At 36.3% G+C, this 20,687-nt stretch overlaps 1 protein-coding gene across 13 annotated transcripts in view; it reads left to right on the top strand.

Moving 5' to 3' along the window:
- The window catches only part of MIA2 (MIA SH3 domain ER export factor 2), a 44,976-nt gene that overhangs the window by 19,066 nt on the left and 5,223 nt on the right, over positions 1–20,687 (top strand). For 11 of the 13 annotated variants that reach the window (XR_008466025.1, XR_008466024.1, XR_008466023.1 and 8 more), the window contains 15 exons: positions 3,442–3,564; positions 4,139–4,262; positions 5,069–5,115; positions 5,303–5,393; positions 6,659–6,797; positions 9,158–9,259; positions 10,579–10,639; positions 10,984–11,019; positions 11,969–12,036; positions 12,765–12,847; positions 13,208–13,339; positions 15,278–15,430; positions 16,820–16,954; positions 19,734–19,810; positions 20,210–20,435. Coding sequence is in view for 9 of the 13 variants with exons in the window: in XM_054199244.1 (XP_054055219.1) it covers positions 3,442–3,564; positions 4,139–4,262; positions 5,069–5,115; positions 5,303–5,393; positions 6,659–6,797; positions 9,158–9,259; positions 10,579–10,639; positions 10,984–11,019; positions 11,969–12,036; positions 12,765–12,847; positions 13,208–13,339; positions 15,278–15,430; positions 16,820–16,954; positions 19,734–19,810; positions 20,210–20,435 (1,597 nt within the window). In the remaining 4 variants the exon portion in view is untranslated. Of the gene's footprint in view, positions 1–3,441; positions 3,565–4,138; positions 4,263–5,068; positions 5,116–5,302; positions 5,394–6,658; positions 6,798–9,157; positions 9,260–10,578; positions 10,640–10,983; positions 11,020–11,497; positions 11,548–11,968; positions 12,037–12,764; positions 12,848–13,207; positions 13,340–15,277; positions 15,431–16,819; positions 16,955–19,733; positions 19,811–20,209; positions 20,436–20,687 lie in introns of those variants that run through there. The other 2 variants (XM_054199243.1, XR_008466026.1) reach the window with 2 other exon arrangements.

Genomic DNA, 20,687 nt, shown 5'->3' with positions numbered 1-20,687 from the left:
TGTTCTAGTAAATGGAATGAGGAAGAGGACATGGTTTTAAAATTATTTTATGTTGGAACGACTTTGTCTAGAATAGTTCTGGTTTGAAAGAAATTTGATAATTAGAGTTTGTGGGGAAACATGCATAGAGTTCAGTGAGAAAGAGAGCATATGGTAATGTAAGACTAATAAGAATTTTGCTGAGACCTAGAGGAAAGCAGAAACATTTGAGCAAGTCCACAGCTAGGACCCTCTACAGAGGCAGAGAGAAAATGCCTATACGTGATCCAAAAAAAAAAAAGAAATTAAGAAGTTGCAGAGTATGCAAAAGGCAGGTAAAAAACTTACTGTAGTACCACTATGGATGAATTCATGGAAAGTCAGGTAGGTAATACAAAGGGACAGAAAAGACTGTTCTCAAATTATTACTGTTTATTTTCCCCAGTGCCATAGCCAGATCCCAAAGAATGCTGATTATTTTTAAATGTTCAGCATATACAATACTTGTCCTGTGCAATGACTAGTTTTATCATTAAGTTATTCTATTTTTTTCCAACAAAAAGATACTCTCTCTGAACCTTAAATTTTCCATGGAATGTTTTTGGTTTTTTGTGAGCTTTTGAGTTTGTTGTTTGTTTTAATGGATATGTGCTTATTTTCCTGACTGAGCGGTGATCTTGTTACCTGAACAGTAACCTGGTAAATATTGGGTGGGGGTAGAAGGACAGGCCTGTTGGTTTTCAGCACTCTTAGCTAGGGATTGTATTAGTCCTCTCTGTCAAAACATTGTGCATATCAGACTTACTGATTCAGGAAAAAAAATAAAACAGTTACTGGAAATAGAAAATTTTCTGCAGGAAGAATGTTTCAGTTCTGCACAACTCTGTTACCAGTAAAACTTTATATTTTTCTCTAATTTTAGAAGGAGTACATGTTTGACTACAAAAAAAGTTTTATTAGATGCTCTCAGTGGAGAAACAGTAGATTTGGGTGTTATCACTGTGAGATGAAGTTGCTTGAGAATTATTTTCTTTCAGCAGTCTTTTTCATCTAATCTATACATCATTTTTGTTTGTTTCTGTGAGGAAGAAGGATCTCGTCTCAGTGCTTTATTTCAAATGTGACAGTGTACTTATTTAATGAATTTTTGAAAAGCAGTAACACAAAGTTTTAATACTTGGGTATAAAACTGGGTTCAAACAGAAATAATACAATTATTTGTGTGTGTATGAAAAGAATCTTTAATTTATTAAAAAATAGTAGATAATACTAAGTAGTATTAAATTACTTAGTAGATAATACTGAGTGCTGACAATTACATTTTATAAGCAATCATTTTATATCAAGCAAACCCAGGGGAAAAAAAAAATCAGTTGAATACAACTCCCAGGATGTAATTAACTTGCCAGGTTCCTAGATAAAAATAAGGTTTTTTGCATTCCTTCTAGATAAAATAACCCGGGTATAGTAGTTCCTTAACCACGTTATTTAAGATGAATTCCTACACTTTGTTGTTCATTGAGCTTTGTGATTTTTAGTAATTTGAGAACATTTGTGTATATTGTATTTCGCTATGCTTTTTAGTAGATAAATAACCTGATAAGAACTGATGGAACCTGATAAGGAAAGAAGAGGAAGTATCTGCTTTGCTTATTTGTATTCTCTTTTACGAGGTGGTTGTAAGCATGTGAGTTAGTTTGCTATATTGGAATATCCATATCCTTTTTTTATTTTCCTTTCTTACTTTTTTTTTTTTAAAGATGGAATTTCACTTATGCTCAAAAGGTAACAAAGGTGTTATTTGTTCACAGAAACTAGAGTACTTTCTTCCTCCGTCCATTTGCACTAATGGGTCATAATCTTCTGGCACATCATAGCTTAACCATTATAACAGATGTGCTGTCTCAGATTTATGATGTGTCAGAGAGAGGATTGGGCCTTTTAGTTTGAACAAGGGAACTGTTAATGAGCTCCAGACTTTCTGTGCTTTGTTTTTTTGCAGGAGCGTTAGAAATACGTACTGCTTTAGCTTATTGCAAATCCTTGCTATTTCTCTTTATTGTGATTGTTACAGGTATATAAAATCATGTCAATTTATTTTCTCTTTGGCTTCATGAAGAAGGAATCCCTTAAAGTTTAGCTTCCCTTTAAGGATGACATTTAATGATAAAAGTAGATGCCTGTGTGTGTCTTCTGAGCAGTGTTAGCATAAAAGAGTATTTTTGTTTTATCCGTAATACCTAGTTTGTGTGATGCTGCAAATTCATACATGGCTTTTACTGCTTGAAAGGTGCAGTTGTGTGCCAAGTGGGGTTCATCCAATTCTAGTCACATACCTTTTGTCTTATGCCTTCTAGTTTATCTTTAAGTAGTGTTCAGGCTTGCTTCTCTGTTTGCATGGCAGTTCCCCTGTTTAACTACCATTTTCTGGTTTTACGTTTAGTATAACTGGCTGTTATGTTCTTGTTGCTCAACCTGGTTATTCCTTTCTGTACATTCACTGCTTTTAAATTGGTTGCCTGTTGTGCAACTTTAAGCAATGCTCTTTTGACAGACTCTAAGACAAATTTTTTGTACTGTATCCCATGTTTTTGTATTGCATGTTTTGTCTTAAGAGAAATTTGCATCAGTTCAATTTCATTCTCACAATATGAAGGCATGGTTTAATTAGTTAATATGTTGCAGTGGTTATTTTTAATGAACTGGTGCTTAAGTGTACTAATCCCTTTACTGTTGTAAAGTATTTTTGTGAAATGAGATTTTACTAGGGGATGTCTGTAAAATGTAACCTTGGAATCTACCTGTCTTTTTAGTTAACCACTGTTAATTACAAACTAGTAGATGTCTATCACATACAGTTGCTGTGATTTTCATTAACAGGGAAGCTTTTTTAAAAAAAATCAGAAAATTACTTTAAGAAGTATGGAAAAGAGTAGGATAAATAATACAGCTTTGCAAGTCACGTGAATTTAAATAGCTGTCTAAAAAGCTTCCTGGTTTCCCTTAACCTCACCAACCTCTTCTAGGTTGAAAAGACACAGGTACAATTTCAGAAGTGTGTGTGCATACTGGGGACTGAGCGTTCCCCTCTCCATCCATTCCCTACCATTTGTAGCTGTTACATGAATTGTCACTACTTTATATCCATTGTGATTGTCACATCAGGGTTTTTTAGCTGAGTGGAGTATTAACCGAACTGTTCTTAGAAATGTTTAAAAATGTCCTAACAACCTAGTTACAATGGAGAGCTATTGCAGCTAAAACAACGGGACAATAACATAGAAGTCTTATTTTTCAACTCTTTAACTGTCTTGTAGTCTATCTCTGTTAATTCTTGCTGATGGGCGAGAAGTTAAAATTCTGTTTGTGTGTAGGTAATATACGTAACAGGCTTAAGTACTATTCATCCTTGATTCTTCATTGTAATAGACTATCACACTAATCTGGTATTTCCCTTTTTAGCTTTTACAAGAAGCTGAAGGATGGGGTGAACGATTTAGTGAACTGAACGAACAAACTAAGATGTTTGAAACTTCTAAAGCAGATATAGAAGAAGTATTGAAAAATAAAGAGAGTCAAGTAAAGGTAAATTATGACAGCTAGCATTGAATCAAATTATTCAGACTGATGCTAATCATTGAGTTCCAAGAAAGTCTAACGACCTCTCCTTGTCTTAATATGCATTAAGCTGTTTTGGGTTTTTGTTTGCTGTCTCCATCCTCTAATGTCTTGTTCCCTGCTAAGTGAAAAAGGTTGCTTAGCAGCACAATGGAGCAGTCTGATAACCTTTCAAGCCAGCACATTAAATAAGGAAAAACTGTCTTAGTTCTGATAGACTATTTGTGAGTTTTTTTTTTTTTTAATTTGGAGCGCGGCAGTTGAGAGTGCCTGTACATGTGTGCGTACACAAGCCCTGATAAAAGCATGCATACTTGGCTATCTGAAAAGTCTTCACAAGGGCACACTTATTGACATGCAGGTATATGTTTTAATAGAAAAATATTATCAGACATCTAGAATCTTGTCCATGGGGCTCACTTAATCTACTAAGGGAACTAAGTAAAGGACAGAAATCCTGAAAAAGTAGTTGTAATGGTAACTATATTTTCATTGCTGGCATTTATTTTACTGTTTCTGTTTTGTGGGGGCTTTTTCTTAGTCACTGACACAATACATACTGAAGATGAAAGACTGGAGTTCAGCAATAAGAGAAGATGACGACGCTGAAGATAATCTCTGGGACACGGATATAAAGGGTGAAACAGAGAATGGAGAGCACTTAGGTACGGTTTGTATGTTTTCCCATCTTAAATATTATGTTTTAGAATAGATGTTTTAGAAATACAGAACCAACGAAATTCCAGGGAAGTTGAAAGATAAGCTTTGTAGAAGTTGGATTTTCAAAATGCACCCAGTGTTGTTCATGTTGGACAATTAACTGATGCTTGGACATCTATGCTACTATTAGCAGTGCGTGCATATAGCTAAAGCATACATATTGTCATAGAGCGATGTAAGGACTCAGTGCTCAGTCTCTTGCAGAATGACTTTAGCCTATGTTACTATTAAGCAATGCTTCTCGAACATTTTTAGATGGGAACCTTGCTTTCATTTCTTCTTGAAGCTCCTCCCAGCAGTAGCACTGTGGGTCCTTAGAGCCTAATTTCTGCTTCCTTGTTCTTATGCAGGTGTTACTTGTTGCAGGGAGTATGGTAGCACTGGAGTCAGATGGGTGTAGATGTGGGTCCCCCAAAACAGTAGCACAGGGAGACCCATTCTTCCTGCTTTTTCTTGCTGCAGCTTCTTTTATGCTGCTGCTGATTATACCATAGTGCACATCCCAGTAAATCTTAAAGTGTATATTCAGCATCTCCATTTTAACATGAACATTCTGAGTCTGAGTGATTGGTAAACAAAGCACTAGAATATAGGCATATTGGCCCCTGCTCACAGTATTTTTTTTTTCCTCCAAATATGCTATGCCTGTCATGGTACATTGGGGATTGCTTTTTTATAAAAGTAATAGTAGTAGGCTCTATCACAAACCTTTTTATGCGTTTTATGTGACGTACTCTATTCTGTCAATCAGATGATCAGCAAAAACGAACTGTAAAGAAATTGATCTATGCTGCAAAGGTATGTGATTTTTGAGAAACTTGTGGGTGGAAGTGGGGAACTAGAGGGAATATATGCAATTTTTATGGTAAGTTTAATTGCATATAGATATAACTGTCACAGAGTTCAGCATCTTTTAATGTTTAATTATATATTTTTGCATGCAGTTTCTTAATCTTAATGCTCATGTTTTAAATTTTTATTGTAGTTAAACGCTTGTTTAAAGACTCTGGAAACAGAAAGAGATCAAATGTATTCAAAACTGTCTGATGAAAATAAAGCTAAAGGAGAACTTACAGGTAATTAAATGTTGTTTTGCCTTTAAGATTAATAAGATGCTGCTTTTGTAAAATGATGTTACAGGCTGTAAGCACTCCAGTAAAAAATGAATTAAGTTTACATTAATAGCTGTACTTGATTTTTAAAATGTCTGTTTAAGTTGCTAAGCTATTTTAAGTACTTGATTTTAGAGGTAAAGCAATTGAAGTTGCTGAAGCACCATTTGCAAATTTTCTTGTACTCTGTTGGCATATTCTATAACTGTTATGTTATAGAATCTTAAAATACATGGGCAAAGTGATATTAGTAAATATATACCTTCTTTACATAATTTCTGGACATGAAACAATGGCGTTTAAATTTTAAAACCATCTATTAAAAAGTGGTAGCTTAATTGTAATTAGTTTATAATAGATGCAAGCTCAATACTTCTTAAAATCCAAAACACTGCATTTAGAGAACTGAACATAAAAGCGTTTTGCTCTGTTTTTTTCCTTTGTTGTGTAGGACATACTGAACTAAACCTTATGAAATGAAAACACTGCCACTTTAATTCAAATCAAAGCCTGTAACTAGCTATTGCTTTCATAGATAACAGGCAGCAGAGTAGCCATCACGTTTGAACGTGCTGTGCTTTGTTACTTGGGTATGAAATGCTCTGTAAAACCGTATTTTTCCGTTTTTGGTAGTCCTTTAAACTGACTCTTTATGTTAGTGTGTTTTCCAAATTCATTATCCCATATTCAGACTTACTCGAAGCTTTCTATGTTTCTTGGAGAGACATAGGAATAGTAAATAGGAAAAGAAACATGACTTATTTAAATTTGGAAAGATAAGATAGTTTGACAAATCTAAGTTATACCTTCAGGCTACTCGGCAAAACCTCATGTGGGTGAAACTGCAAGAGAGTATGATGGTACCAATTTTACCCCTTTAGTAGAACAGTTACAATAATAAGATCCCTAAATGAAAATTTATATTGTGAATTACAAAACTGCATTGTTTTCAAAGAAGCTGTACGATTTGGAGCAAAGGCTAGATATACGTTCAGAGCCGCACTTCGTGACAGGTAGAGAGTATAGTTGCTGGTTTCCCATCAAAAGGAGCAATACTGCTTCTCAATTTGTATAATTTATTGAATTATATTAACATACTATTGCTTATATTATTAAATCAACATAGTATCAAATGTTTTTACAGACTTTTTATGTACTAAAATATTGAAAATGTTTTAATTTTTGTAAATTTTGCATTGTTGCAATATAATTATCTCTAAATTTGACAGAACGTATAGAAAACCTTCAAAGTCAACAAGCTTCCTTGCAGTCTGAAAATGAGCGTTTTGAAAATGAAGTTCAAAAGCTTCAGCAGAAACTTAAAGTAATGACTGAGCTTTATCAAGAAAATGAAATGAAACTACACAGGTGCTGGTTCCTCTTTTTATATTCAATGCTTGCTGTTTGATTTGAATGTAACTCTCTGATTTGGGGGGCAGAAAATTATTGAAAGTGTGAATGTTGCTTTACAGAGTTTTCTGAATTGTAAAGACCCTGTTGTGTTACACCTTCGTGTACATTTGTGGCCACAGTAATTTTATAGAAATTGTTTCCATGAAAGTAGTGGTATATTATTTTAGGACTCTTCCACAAGCAAGTGCAGAAACAAAGAGAAAACAAGAAATAACAAATTTTTAATCTGTGAAATAAGGTAGGTAAAGTTGGAAAGTTTGATATTATTTTTCTTAAAAATTAAATTCAGATATGATGTAGTACAGCTATCAAAGTTGCTGAAAGAAAGACAATCAGTAGCTGCTTTAGCAGTGAGTTATATTTTATGTAGTGAAGACAGTAATGTCATCAGAGGAGTGATGCTGTACTTAAAACTAAGCTTAGAGTTAAAACTTAGGCAAGCTAACAGTTATCAGTAAGCAACATAGAACCCCTGTGAATCAGGCTTTCCTCATCCAGAAGGATAGAATATGGGGGCTGTACTATCTGCCTCACCGTCAGGATGTGATAGTAGGGATTATGACTTAGTGATGGAAATCAGAAATATGTTAAGGACTAGAAATAAGGTTGATCGGAATGGGATGGGGCATGTAGTATCCTTCAGAAGTGTGTATGCATGTGGATGGGGCAGGGAGGGAGCAGGGGGCATCATTTTGGGGTACAATGGTAAAATTAGTTTTACTAGCCAGAAATTATTTCTTCAAGGAGCAGACATAATCTTGAAGGCAGCAAGAGAAGCAGCACAAGTCTTGATCCTTTACTGAGCAGTATGCAGGACCTTTTTAAAGTATTCCTTTCATTAATCTTCTCTGTAGTATATATATTTATAGAGATATTTGGCATCTTTGTAGATGCAACAAAACCTAGAAATGCACTACATTAACATTTGATTTTAAAAAAGGGCGGGGGGAAGTGGGAAGGAAACTATTAAGATGAATCTATGATGGGCAGTCAGAAAATAAAAATGTTTGCAGACTGTGTGGGTGATATTTAAAAATACCACACCAAAGCTCAGCAAACGTATACTGTTTATCAAAGATTTTAGAAAAGCCAAAAAGGAGTGGGGAGAAGCTGGCATGATGAGATAGCAGAATGAAAGATGCTATTAGTATTAACAAGGCATCTTTTAAAAAGCTGGCTGTGTTCAAACAAGGGAAACAGAAAAGTGGGAAATTAAGATTGAATATAAAAGACATTTAAATCATATTCAAAAAATCCATGATTTAGATAGCTTGTTTGCTAAGGACCGCTGTTGACAGGAAAATGACCACTTTACCTACTCAGGACTCTATGCAGCAGTAGTATCCATGTGTGTTCTGCAGAATTAACCTCGTGCATGCATAATCTGTGATCTGGAATATGAGTTTTCTCTTCTGTAGTGCCTAACAAGGCATAAAAAAAGAGATGCCAGGAAAGAATTAAAAAAAAACAAACCACCCTGTTTTTTAATACCTAATAACAACCTTTTTCTGCTCCAGAAAATTACTGTAAAATGCAAAAAAGCACCAGAACAAAACACTGAAAGTTAGTGTAATTTGGTTTTTCGTTTGTTTGATTTGATTTCTGGCTGCTTCCCCCCCCCCGCCTCCTCCTTTCTCCTCTCCCAAATAGAACCGTTGTCCAGCCTGGAGAAGAGAAGACTCTGGGGATACCTTGTAGCAGCCTTTCAGTACTTAAAGGGAGCCTACAGGAAAGATGGGGAGGGACTATTTATCAGGGAGTGTAGTGATAGGATGAGGGGTGATGGTTTTAAACCGAAAGAAGGGAGATTTAGATTAGACATTAGGAAGAAATTCTTTACTGTGAGGGCGGTGAGACACTGGAACAGGTTGCCCAGAGAAGTTGTGGACCCTCCATCCCTGGAAGTGTTCAAGGCCAGGCTGGATGGGGCTTTGAGCAACCTGGTCTAGTGGGAGATGTGCCTGCCCATGGCAGGGGGTTCAGAAGTAGACGATCTTTAAACATCCCTTCCAAGTCTAACTGTTCTGTGATGCTATGAAATATTCTTTGGGAGTATGGATTGTCTTCCAGGTTCCTTTTAGGAATAGTAGTAATCTAATCTTTTCATATAGAACAGTTAATGAACTGAACAAACTACTATGAATACAAACTAGTGCTATTTATGCCACTGTCTATGTTGCCTATAAAACTCTTTATCTGGATAAATATCATGTATTCATCACACCTAAATAATTGGAGACATTTTTCTTGTCAGACCAACTACAAAATTGTTGACTTGAAACAGAATTAACCATAGTTTTTGTATTTTCTTAAAGGAAACTGACAGTAGAAGAGAGAGAACGTCTACAGAAGGAAGAAAAGCTTTCTAAAGTAGATGAAAAAATAAATCATGCTGCTGAAGAACTAAATAGCTACAGGTAACTACAGATTTTAGTTGCTGTAATCACTTGTCCCAAAGTGAACAAAAGGCAATAGAGAATTAATAAGAACACTAGTATAAGTGAATATATTTTCTTCTAGTTTCTTAGTGTGTGTTACATGCTAGTTTGTGTGTAATAATACATACTAAGGGAGTTTTTGCTTTGTTAAAATTGGGTATGGAAGATCACTAGCAGCCTTTTTTCCATTAGAATGCCAATTGTATTTACACGTTAGCTTAGAGACCAACTTCTACCATTCCATCAAATCTAGTTCCCTTTACTGAACAGAGATAAAAGTATGAAGTTAAGAGAATGCTGTGAAATGGATGCAACTTTCAGTTTTCCTATGGATCCTAAAATATTTATGTTGTATAGTTATAGTATGCTATTTCTCTATTTCTAAGTTTGTGAAATAGTACCATTTTTTAGAAATTCTTTACTAAAATACTGTGATGTGGAAATATTTTCTGTAGTTTAACTGCTTTGCTCCGTTTTGTATTACACCAACGGTGTACCTCTGGTTTGTTTCTGTGGTTTCTCAAAACGATGGCATAATTCTTCAATCTGTGATGTATATTCCCCGTCTTCCTTTAACGTTTTGGCGGGTATTGACTCTATGATACTGATCAACAATGCTTCCTGAAGAGTTGGATTAATTCTTTTTCTAGAATGTAAAGTTCTTATAGATATTCTTCAATATTCATACAGGAAGACAGAATTAACCCTTCTTGATTTACTCAGAATGGGAACTTTGTAGGCATCTTAATTTTAAAGAGAAAAATAGTATTGCAAATGGAGTATAACTAAACAATGAGTGTGTCTTTGGCGCACCTGCTGAGAGAGCGTAGAACCTAGCGAGGCTGTGCACAGGGTAGCTGGCAGCAAGGGTGGCATCATACTTTCTGTGGTCTTGAAATAACCTTAGTGCAGGTGACTGTCCCTCAGGGCTGACTCTGGTAGCCTGTGGCAGCATGGTGCTCCAGCCACATCTGCTGAGCTGTGTGAGGCTGGCTGTTAGGGCATGCGTGGAGGGATATCCTTTATATTGGAAACATGTTGCAGACCACTGAGAAGTTGGGGAGATGCTGGGTTTTTTGTTTCTGTTCTTTCCTTTACATTCCTGCTTGCACTAATCTAGGGCCTAGAATTTTCACTGCTACTATAGTTTTTGTGTGTCCTGTGAGACTAAGTGACAATACTATCTTTTGGTTAAAAAAATCTTAATTATACCTTGTGTTTACTGTTGTGTTTACTGTATTTAAAACTACTTTCCTACACATTTTATTACAATGTCATAAATCCTGATTTTGTTACAGACAGCGAGCAAAAGATCTTGAAGAAGAGCTAGAAAGAACCATTCGTTCTTACCAGAATCAGGTACGTGCTTTGTCTTATTTACCATTCATGCCGACTAGGAGGGATGTTATTGCAACTGAAATACTACTTTCAGATAGGTTGGGATACTGTATTTTGCTTGATTTTGTTGGATTATTTTTTTTTTGCCTTATTTTTTGTCCCCCCCTTCTTAATGCCACCTGGTTTTGACTGACACAATTTCATAGCAGAGATCACCAGATAACTTTATTAAAAAGTTATATTTTAAGTTTAGATGTCTCATCATAAATTAGCCATACACATTAAATTTATGAATAACAGCATGTACTCAATCTTAAATTTTCTTCTTTAGATGGGTAATGATCTAATGGATCTCTTTTTCACAGATTACTTCACATGAGAAAAAAGCTCATGATAATTGGGTAAGTTCCAAGTACTGAATATTCTAATCTTTCTGCATCGTCTGTGATTTGAATAGCTTGCTTTATCACTTTTTTGTTTCTTATTAAAAACGGATAATCAAAATTAACCCGTCACCTTTAAACATACGAATTTCTTGCAGAAATACACAAAAGCATGTTAAAAATACTTCTATCATATAAAATTGTTGGAATAATTAAGCCAGATACCTGTGAGCACAGTAGAAATATATTACAATATCATTTGCTACAGCAATAAATCTGCTGGAATAACATGTTGCCATTTAACAAGTGTGTGATATTTTGCTAATAGTAGAAGCTTTTGGCTTTGTTTCAATGCCATTTTAATATTTTCCCTGGATGTACTTCACTCCTTTTATCTACTAACAGAAGACGTTATGTCCTGTGAGAACAGTATGTTCCATTGATAGCTCCCTAAGAATGTTGCTACAAAATCCATTTTTACCTTTTTTCCAAACAGGAAACTTTAAAATATCTCCAGACTAATACATTCTGCAGTTTCACAGAATGGTCTGTATAAGATAAAATCCTGTTAAAAGCTATGGTGCTTCGTGGTCAGAGTTTACAGTTTTTTAAATACATTTTTATAAAATGAAACTTTCTTCTATAAAATTTGAGACTTTAAATCTTGTAAATATTCTGTAGATGTTTCAAAGCAGCTATAGCCAAAGAATTTCATTTCTGCAGTTTTAAGAACCTGCAGGAAAGCCATATCATTCCTCAAAAGTTTGGGTAGTAGAGCTGCTAATGTCATTTGGTGAGTTGTGAGGCTCCGTCTCATATGCTTTATACACGAGTCATATCTTGTGAAAATACGGTTCACATGCTTCAGATGGGGGGGAAAAATGTCTTGGATCTAGCACCTGTCACATTTATGAAGTGTTTAGTAAATAGCAGTATCTAAGCATCTGATTTTTGTCCCTCCGCAAAGCTAACAGCCCGAGCAGCTGAAAGACACCTCAATGATATAAAAAAAGAAAATGCACATAACAGACAAAAGTAAGTGCAGTCCTCATCTAATTCAAAACAAATGCAATTGGGCATGTGAGTATGTTTTGGATTTATGCAATTTGGTGTTTCCTAGACCTGTGTTAATCAGTTGTGGCCCAAACAGGGCAGAGAGAATGCAGTGTTCCATCGGAGTTCTGAAAGAAAGGGAGTAATTTGAGCATTCCTCTCATGATAACATGCAAGAAAGTAAGAACTTATTTCAATACTTCACATGGTTCTTATTTCAGGAAAGAAACAGAATGTAATATTAGAACTCGGAGGTTTTGGGGGTTTGTTGGTTGTTTGTTTCTTTTAAATAAGTATGTATCAACCAGGTGTCATGGTTACCTAATGATTTTACAGCTTATCTCAGAAGTTAATACTGAGCTAAGAGCTCAGGTGATGGTGGTTGAGAGGAGCTGTTATATATGAAGTTAACTAGTACTTGGAATGCAATTTAGGGTGCTCATGAGAGTAATGTCATGCTAGGAATTGTGACATCTAACGTGCCGCTTCAGCTTTTGAATTACAATTTAAATACAGCAGCATGGAGAAATACTTACAGAACTCTGAACTTAAGAACTCCCGAGACATCCTTTGTTTCTTCTTTCTATTTAGGGAATAAAATGTCTTGCTTTGGTAACCCTTTAAGTAGAAAGCCTAGCAGTAAACAGTGCACTGTAGTAAAATTTTTGCACTTCTTGGTTATTTATTACTTTTTTGTTGCTTATTTGCAGATTAACTGAAGCAGAATTTAAACTTGACCTTTTAGAAAAAGATCCTTATGCTCTTGATGTTCCAGTTAGACCATTTGGCAGAGGTACAGTATTGAATTGTAAAATGGAGCCTAATTGTTTTGGTTTATGGTTTTGTTTCCCAAGACCACACATATGTAATTGTTTGAAAACTATCTTGGCATGTGTATGTACAAATAGCAGTCATTTAAAAAAATAATCGGGTCATAAGTGACTCTAGGTCATGTCGAGTATTTTGTTGAAACTAAGAGCGTTTGTAGTATTGATGAGAGTAGACTAGGAATATGATACACATGGTAATTAGAGCACAGTTTTCATTTCACTTAGACAATTTAGTTTCAAACTTCACCTGAGAAGTCAATTACTTTATACGGTTTGCTAAACTAAATATTGTGAACTTGAGCATTTTGTTTTAACTGTTCCAGAGCATTCCCCATATGGACCCTCACCAATGGGCCGGCCTTCATCTGAAACAAGAGCTTTTCTTTCCCCTCCAACTTTATTGGAGGGCCCTTTAAGGCTTTCACCTATGCTTCCAGGTGGAGGAGGAGGAAGAGGTACAATTCTTAAACTTGAAAATGTATCTATTCTGGATTTCTCTCTCCTCAACTATAAACCTGTCACACCTTTTCCTCTTGCTGGTGACAAAAACTATTAAAACAACCAGTTCAACATAGCTAGTGAATTGGACAAACTCTTCCTGTTTTTCAGCTTGCTTCTAAAGCTGTCTAATGTGTAACAGTAAAATGGAAAATTTAGTTGTTACTAGTAGGTTGGTCAGTGGATTCACTTCAGAAGCATAGATTGAGAAAAGTGAAAAGCCAAACTTAATGAGTCTTTATTTCTTGGACAATTGAGGTTCTGCTGAAATGAACTTACGATTTTAAAGTAAACAAGAGTCGATTAGTTTTCCGAAGAAAGAATACTGCCACTTCATTGATCTACAGTCAGTGAGAGAAGGAGAGGGTATTTCTCTTTTGGCCTGTTGCCAAAAAGATGAGACAGTTTTACTGGGGGTTGTGATTGTAGAAAGTTAGTGATTCAGTAAATTGATTTCCTCCCTTTGTTCTAAATTTGAGGCGGTAATTATGCATGGAGACAGTTTCTTCCCTAGTGGTAAAAGGGACAGGCAGGTTGCATGTAAGGAGTAAAATTTAGAGATTAAGGAGTAGGTGAAAGCAAGCTGTGGTGTCATGGGTTTTAAGGGAAGAAAACCACTGTTGCTTCATATTTTTGATGTTGATTGAAATAGTGTAGGTAAATGTTAGAGTGGAGTTCAGTATCTGTTACGGGTAATAAAGAAGCTACTACTTAATTTACTACTACTGTTACACCCGTTGAAACCTGTGCTTATTTTATGGGGAAACATGTCTAAATATGTCTTCTATAAGGATTTCACTAATCAACACCGATTTTTATTTATTTTTTTTTAAAGACCGACAGGGACTATTTATTTACTTTAATTCATTGTAAAAAGCATATCCAGGTGCATGTGAAAGTTGATTCATTTTCTAAATCAGAAAAGCTTGAGATTGATTGTTCAATTGTAGCTGTACCACACCCAAGCAAAAGCCTACTTCATAACTTATTTGTATAGAGAGAGTAAGTAATGAAACTGAGTTGTCCAATGTATCTTTAAATTGTAGCTCAGCTCTTGCTGGTGAGGAAGAGTAAAAACTGAATTGCAAGATGTGGTTTTAGCAAGGAAAGGGACTATGAAAGGCATAACTACAGTCCATTTCATAATGGAGCACTAACGTAATTTGGGCAAATTAAACAAATGATGGGATTAAAGAATGCCAGCTACAGAGCAATTATAGTGCTCATCTCACTTTGCACAAGAAGAGAAATGGCTTCAAATTCTAGGTTGAATTTTAGGATAGAGAATTAGAAAATGATACCAGAATTCAGTATTTCTATACTTTTTCAGACCAAATCTATTTTAAAGGAAGTTTGCAACCTAAAATCATTCACTGTTACAGTTTCTCTTGCACTTGGTTATTTGTTGACCTGTCCTTCTCTAATATTTTTTTTCTTGAATAAAGAATTAGAAAGAACCAGAAGAGTGTTGAATGTAATGTGGATCTTTTCTAAAGATTAGAGTAACTTTCAGTGTGCTAGTTTTTTAGCTTGATTAGCAGCAGGTTCTTTTAGCACTGAGAAGAAAGATTTGTCTTGAGGGCAGTAGTTTCTCTGATTCGAGTGAACCGAAACTCTTAAAATTATTATTTAAAAAAAAAATAAATGGAAGTGATCTAGATTGCACTCTCGTTGAACTAAGACTTTTTTATTCCAATCAAACCTTTTAAACACTTCTGGTAAACATAACTGGTCATCAGCAAACAGCTGGAGAGTCCTGTGGAGCCATGCACCTCTCATATCTTGTCAGTGTTGGCATTCCGTGATTTATTTTACTATTTTCAGACTTAATGAAGAAAGCTATAATAGAGGATTAAAAATACCTGGGTAAATAGCTATCTAATTTCTTTTGTTAGGATCCAGAGGACCGCCTGCAATGTATGAAGCTGGTAATGAAAGAGGAGAGCTGAGTTCTGATAGATTAACTGATCCCCACAGACCACCGTCAGATACTGGATCCCTGTCTCCTCCTTGGGACAGAGAACGCAGGATAATTCTGCCTCCACCAGGTATAAAAATCTACTTACCTACCCTATCTATGGAAAGATGGAGCTACTGACTTGCAGGGTATATATTTAAGTATTTTATGCTTAAAAATATGAAGTGTTTTCTTGGAACTGGATGTGCAACTGCACTGAAAAGGTTTTTATAATAGTAATTTTTTTTCCCCCCTTCTTAAATTTTGCAGTTCACTTGAACTTCTATGCTCTCTTTTAAATATGTATTGGTACTAGCAGTGTACAATCAACTGTTCGGCTTCATCATTTTACTGGGGGTTTGTTTAGTGCACCAAAAGACCTGCCTGGGCTGGATAATTAATAAGAGATCTGAGAAAGTAAAATGGTTTAGTGGTACATTAGCCTTAAATAAATAAAAACAAACTATCTAATGTTGAAAAATACTGTGTTTTTCAAAAAAACATTTATATTAATAGCACAGGAGTACCACAGTACAGTCATCCTGTTTGGTACATATTTTCATGTTGATACCGCCTCTGATAATTAACAACAACAAAATCAGTCTTCGCTCTCACTTCTTCAGCTAAACATCTGTATTGCACATTATCGCTCAAGGAAGAGAGAGGTGAATCAAAGACCATACTACTGATATTTCTCAAGTAAACGATGCAGGGGAAGGACAACCTTCCTGTATACCTGTAATAAAGAAGCAAAAATGCTACAAATTAAAAAAAAAAGTTTAAAAAAATAGGTAAAATACACAGATTAAAGCACCTCAATCATTAGATTGTAGTTGCAATATTGTAGTTGCTACACATCTGTGCTGAAAGCCTGATTATAAAACTCAGAGTCCACGGATACGGTTTCTCATTTGCCAGATCTAATCTATTGACAGGATCCTGCAGAGAGGTAGTCTTGTTTCCTTGACCCGAGTTCTTACCCATCTTTGCACTTAGATCTCACTGATTCAGTTTGTCTTGTAGCTGCACAATTGATTGCTAGATTTGACACAAGGAAGTTGATGGAGACACATTATAGCACTATGAAATGTAACAGAAAACAGCATTTTTATCTAAGAGTGGCTTAAAACGTATAGTAACTTATTTTGCCTTTGACCTTCATTGCTATGCTGAACCTTTGTTTCAAGGCCCCACTGTTTAGAACTCAGGCAATCATAACATTCAAAATTCTACTGTATGTTAAACCAAAAATCAATGGACTTTCTCTTTTGCAGTTCCTTAGAAACATAAGCTATAGTACGTACTTGGCAGGATTCCTGTGTTTGGGGGGGGGTTAATATTTGTTTGCTTACCCTGATTAATAGTCACTTTGGATATTTACAAGAGCATGCGATATCCAGAGAATTTTTCTGTTCTAAAATTGTATGGAATGGGTGGAATAAATCTTCACTGACCTGTTTTGTGATTTCTTCCATGTTAGTTGAGCCTTACGGTGATCCAGTTCCTCCTCCTGCTCGAAGACAAGAAAGATTTTTCCCTAATCCTCCAAATACTGGAAGACTTTCTGGACCAGCAGAACTACGAACTTACAATGTGCAGTCTTTTGATAAAACAGGTGGGAATTGCTTCCATGATATTATCAAATGGACAATCTCAGTATGGGTTAACCATGTGTAGTGAGACATGTTAAGAGGACAACTTTACAGCTACCACAGACCTGATGTGCCACTCTATAAAAACATTTTTTAGCACTTGCTAGCCTTGATGCAGTCTTTCCCTGTTATCAGCAATAGCCGTCTCTTGCCTGGTGGATGGGATTCACTGAATTGTAATTTTTTTTTTTTTTTTTTTTTGTCCACCATCACTGTTCTGTATGTTAACCATTCAGGTTTGGCCTTGAGTCTGTTTTGGCCCCTCACAGGAGGTTCACCACAGCATTAAAATATCAGAAACCCCTACTTGCATTTCCATCCACTTTTGGTAAAGTCAGAAAGAGTTAAAGTCAGTAAGACCAGAAGAATAACAGCGAATTTTTCAAATATCCACTGGCTTTGCATATTGAGCTAGAAGGTCCTGAGGCCGCCTCCTCCAAACTGTTTACCATACTGGCAGCTTGTTGTAGTTCGCAGTGCAGTTACCCCCAGCTTAATCACACATTTCACTGACGCAAGTACCATTTGTTTTAAATTGGCTAATTACGTAAATTCTAGTTTGTGATACTTAGCAACAGCCAAAAGCTCAGAGGCAAAGTTTTGGTGAGTTTAAACCTTATCAGTGAAACAGTTTAAGGGCTTAGAGCCTTAATACTTATTAAACAGTTTTCATCCGTACTTAATGCCTGGTAAGTCACATGTGTCTGAGTCATGGGCTAGGCTGAAGCCATTAGACTCACGACAGCAACTTTGCCACCCAATATCCAGTTACTCATATGATTAGTAGTGAGTTACCATCTTTGTTGCCTGGTTTCTGGGCAATGGGAGAGAGAACCTTTGATACTTGGTGTCATAACTGGGAACACTGAATTGTGTTTCAGGTTGAAGGTTCAGGCTTTACAAGGAACTGTTCTCTACTGAGGGGCAACTCTGTTCCTGTACAGCCACTCACCGTCCTACCACCTTTCCCAAGACTCTTCTGTGTTTCACTTCTGCTTTCTAATATTTTGTATTCCGTTGAGGTCTTTCTTCTGGCAGCTGGATGCTGACTGAAGGACAGGAGAGGTGCACTCTCTGCACTCGCTTGTTGCATCCATTTAATGGAAAAGGGTAATTTCTTCAGCTGCTCGCAAGCAGCCGTTAAAAAAATTTTGAAAAGCTGTATTCAGTTCTTGGGCAGTTCAAAACCTACTTACCCTACAGGGTTTTGGATAATCTTGCTGCCAGCATTTAGCAGGTCATTAAGCATATGCGAATGTTGCTTTTTAGAAGCACATAATTTTACTAGACTTGGGTGAGTATTTGTAACAATAGGAAAAAAAATAAAAAAAATCATAAACCACCCAACACACACCATCTGACTTCAGAAGAGCAACATGTCTCTCGGTACTGAAATCCAGGCTCCAACTCTGAAGAGCAAATGAACTACGCTTTCTCAGCAAGATGATCAAAATGTTATTTAAAGTGAACGAAACGGTTTGCATTTTCCTAAGCTGAGGTGGCTAACCCTCTTAAAACTTTCCACTTGAGGCAGGTATCTGGAGCAGGAAGCTTCTTGTCAGAAACAAGAGTTAAAGCTTGACAGAGTTTGTGAGAAACTTTACAAGGATTTCAGATGGGAAGTGTTGTGCAACATAAGTATTGAGGCATGAATATTCTCTCTATGATGTAAGCAGTTGAAATGCTTCAGATTGTTAAGTAACAATATCTTCAACAAAGGCAGGGCCTGCTTGAAATGACGAGTAATTTAGATTTTTGGAGAAGATCAGTCTGTTCATTGAGAAAAGCGCTTTGTTTGCCTCAAAGGAGAAGAGATACAACACGTAGATGAAAAATCTCACTTGTTACAGGTGTCGTTTGGGTCTTGTGCTTTTTAGTGTTATTGTCTTTATTCAGGCCAAAGTGCAAGAAAGCAGTATTTTTCAAACCTCAGGGTTTTTTTTTGTGGGGTTTTTCATTGGTTTTTTTGTTAGGGTTGTTTTTTTTTTTCTTTGAAGGAGTACATTTAGTGTATATATTTTGTACATTTATATCCAGTCAGATTCTCTTCTGACAATTCCCTTTAATAATTATCTCCAGTTGTTACTGAAAATTACGCAGAAGTATAAAGGTAAAAACACTGTTGTCCCTATTTATCCAGTGAATATGAGGATGATTATTCTTATTTCTGAATGCTTGTCCAGGATCAGAACTGAGGTAGTTCTGAAAGTCTCCTTGGTGATGAGCAACTAAGGAAGGAATCTGTTTTTGTCAGACTTGAATAGGATTGCTGTTGGTCTTTATGTCCAGAGGGTATCGTAGTGCAGTCATTCCCAGAGCGGGACTTACCACAGAAATAAAGTATTAGCAGGAGGGAGCAGAAGAATGGAACTGCAACTGTGATGTTAAGATACATCACTAGGAAAATGCACTTGTAACTTCTAAAAAAAAAAAATAAAAATAATAATACTAAAATGGCAGAAAAAGCCTTATTTGGATACAAGAAACTTTGGTAAAAGCTGGAACCTTGCAATTCATGTGCAACCTGTACAGAAGTTGGAGAAAATACTCAGGCGTAGCTTTGTGTTCTTCAGTTGTCTTTCAGTCAGCCTGCAGAACAGTTGCTTGATGCGGCAATACTTTTTTTTTTTTTTTTTTTTTTTCTTTCTTGCCTGTATATCCTGACTTCAGGAGAAAATACTGGAATCAGTGGTGGAGAGGAGAAGTTCAGCACTGAATAACTTGTTTAACTTTTGCCTACAGATGGACAAACATCTTCAGAAAACAGCCCACGCACAGAACCAAGTGGAAATGAGATGAAAGATCATTCTAACCTTAGCGTAAGTAGCAAAAAAGAAACTTGATTTAAAGAAGCTTTAATTTTTTAAAAATTGTCTCTAGTATGTTGGTCGTGTTATATTGCACTGTGCAGTCCAAATTATAAAATTCTATTTATGCTTTTATCACAGCACTTACTGTCTTGTGAATTAATTTTGAGGTATGACTAATACAATCCCTGCTGAAAATTAATTATAACCCAAAAGATGAAACTGTGGTCAAGCTGATGGTCAGTGCACGTAGATAGCCTTGCTCAGGATTATGCTGTTGCTCAGGCGGAGTTGGAACTAGCTGTTAGTGAGCGTGACAGTCTATATCAAAGTTGGCCTGATGGGACTGGAGGTGTTCCCTCTTCTTATCCCTTTCCATAAGCTCAGATCCCTGTTTTCATTGTGTTGCAGAACTCGCTACCTGATCAGTCACTGGCATCTGAAAGTGAAGCCATCAGTTCAGGGTTTGCTCCTCCACCCTTCCCTCCAGTCAGACCTCCGATGATGCCTGTGGATCCTAGAGCACCTTTCATGAGACGAGGACCTCCTTTTCCTCCCCCGCCTCCTGCTGGCATGTATGGACCACGGGAATGTTTTCCAGTACGAGACTTTGGGCTTCCGCGCCCTCCGCTGCCAAGTACGTAGCTTTTGCCAGCATTTACTTGAAGTTGATGAACATGAGTGCTTTGTGCAGGTAGTGAGGTATCACACTGGGTGGACGCTTAAATCTTCATTTGCACGTGCTACTACTCAATTCAACTAACGGGGAGCATCTTTTTTGATGAAGGTTAATTGCATACTTTCTTCTTCACGGTTGCTCTTATTTTGAGCAACCTGGTGTACTGTAAGGTGTCCCTGCCCAGAGCAGGGGGGTTGGAACTAGGTGATC

This window comes from Rissa tridactyla, chromosome 4, assembly GCF_028500815.1.
Source record: "Rissa tridactyla isolate bRisTri1 chromosome 4, bRisTri1.patW.cur.20221130, whole genome shotgun sequence".
NCBI lineage: Eukaryota > Metazoa > Chordata > Aves > Charadriiformes > Laridae > Rissa > Rissa tridactyla.
This window is presented reverse-complemented; position numbering and strand designations above follow the sequence as displayed.